The sequence below is a fragment of the Fulmarus glacialis genome, unplaced genomic scaffold, assembly GCF_000690835.1.
Source record: "Fulmarus glacialis isolate BGI_N327 unplaced genomic scaffold, ASM69083v1 scaffold7067, whole genome shotgun sequence".
Lineage (NCBI taxonomy): Eukaryota > Metazoa > Chordata > Aves > Procellariiformes > Procellariidae > Fulmarus > Fulmarus glacialis.
In genome coordinates this window covers 31895-34029 of record NW_009221273.1, presented here as the reverse complement: position 1 = coordinate 34029, position 2135 = coordinate 31895, and the positions used below count along the sequence as shown (strand labels likewise).

General features: G+C 36.4%; 1 protein-coding gene across 1 annotated transcript in view; it reads left to right on the top strand.

Moving 5' to 3' along the window:
* Nucleotides 1-290: 290 nt before the first annotated feature.
* ZFAT (zinc finger and AT hook domain containing) overlaps nucleotides 291-2135 on the top strand; it is a gene marked incomplete at its 3' end in the record, with an annotated part of 30072 nt that continues 28227 nt past the window's right edge. The window contains exon 1 of the mRNA XM_009581042.1: nucleotides 291-447. Within this exon, the coding sequence (XP_009579337.1) occupies nucleotides 294-447 (154 nt within the window). The remainder of the gene's footprint in view (nucleotides 448-2135) is intronic.

The following is a 2135-nucleotide window of genomic DNA, read 5'->3' as shown; positions in this document are numbered from 1 at the left end:
TATTTCTAAGATTTGAGCCAGAAGAAATTTTTTGCCCTGTGAGGATCTGGGTAGAATTTTAACCACTTCTTCAATTAATTAATTTTGGGATTTATTATGAATGTCTTAAATTAACGGTGTAACATTCTTCACTTCAGCTCATTACTGTCTGTTAAGTGTATTAAGTTAACTGATAGCTACTGTGTTAACTGAGCCGAAATCTCAATAACTAGTGGTAATATAAATAAAATCTAAAATCAGGGAATATTAACTCCTCTTTTTAAACTTCTTTTTCAGGGATCAACTCCATCTTCATGTGCAAGCTTTGTAACTTATTTTCACCAAATCAATCAGAACTATTGTCTCATGTCTCTGAGAAGCATACAGAAGAAGGGACCAATGCGGATGACATCATAATTCCGCTCCAACCTCTAACAGTACCCACAAGCATAAACAAAGATGGAGAAGGTACATTCATAAATTGAGAGGAATGTAATTTTTTTTTTTTAATAAAACCTGTGGTATGATGATTCTGCATTGTGTACAGAACGATTTTCATAGCTTGTTTCTGTAGTGGTCATTGTACATTGCTAACCTGAATTTCATTCAGTGCAGAGTATATTGGAGGACAGATGTGGATAAACTTAGAATGTGACAGAGGATGATGACATAGGTCCATTAATTTTAAGTGTCAAGTATAGCAAAGTCTGCTTCCTACAGCTTTAATTTGAAGCTGTGTAATAGCAGTGGGAAGATTGTGTTAATAGCCGTGGAAAGCAACCAGGACACCATGGATGGAGGTCTTGAGGCTTAGGAATGGTGGTGTGCTTTGAGTTGTTTAACTTGTTCGTTGTTGTGTTTCAGGTAATATTAATAGTTCTATTCCAAAAAGGAAATGGCATGACTCATAATTTATAACTGTGCCTTGATATTGGCACTAGTAAATAAAGCAATCTGCTAGGCAGAGGTTGAATTAGTTATACAGGACAATTTTACTCTGCAGTGGAAGAAGTTACATTCATTCCATTTTTAACTGATTATAATTGCAATCCCTTGTTATATTAGCAATGGGTTCAAAATAATTCAGACTTCATAATTATATCTTCTTTTAGACCCTTACTGAGCAATGGATTTAAATTGTGGGCAAAATTCTTATTTAACACAACTACTAGGATTTTCCAATCATTGTTTTCTGGATTTTAAAAAGTATGTGCTTATGAATAAAAAACACTCTAATATCATACTTAAAAGAATTTTTTATCATTAACATATGTGTGTGATATTTCTTAATTTATTTACCAGCAGTAGTTCAATAGTTATATTAACTTCATCAACACAAGAAAATATTTCTAATAATGGTCATACAGTATTCAACTATAGCTGCTATCTTGCCAGATGGTTGATGAGGAAAAATTGCACCAGATTATTAGTTCACACAATGCCTAAAATTAACAGTGCATCAGAAGAAGATGAATAAATATCAGACCTACATCAAGTTTCAAAATGCCATTCTAATTTTGTTTTAATTGTACAGAATGAATTTCTCAGGCATGCAGAATGCATCTTCCTTTCTTAAATCTTTGTTTCCTTAGCCCTTCATTAAACTGTATTTCTGAGCACAGTGAGACTGGTACTTTGTAACATATTCCTTTTAGTAAAAAGGCTCTTCTGTAAACTTCTTTTTGCATTTGTGTCAGGGATTGTCTGCACTTTCTGTATTGTAGGTTGTTAAGCATGCATTGTACATTTATGAGAAAAGTATGTGTCGTGGTTTGATTCCAGCCGGCAACTAAGGCCCACACAGCCACTTACTTGCTCCCCGCCAGTGGAATGGGGGAGAGAATTGAAAGGGTGAAAGTGAGAAAACTTGTGCGTTGAGTTACAGGCAGTTTAATAGGTAAAGCAAAAGCCGCACACGCAAGCAAAGCAAAACAAAACAAGGGATTCATTCACTACTTCCTATCGGCAGGCAGGTGTTCAGCCATCTCCAGGAAAGCAGGGCTCCATCACGCTTGGGAAGACAAACGCCATCACTCTGAACGTCCCTCCCTTTCTCCTTCTTCCCCCAGCTTTATATGCTGAGCACGACGTCATATGGTATGGAATATCCCTTTGGTCAGTTGGGGTCAGCTGTCCCAGCTGTGTCCCCTCCCAAC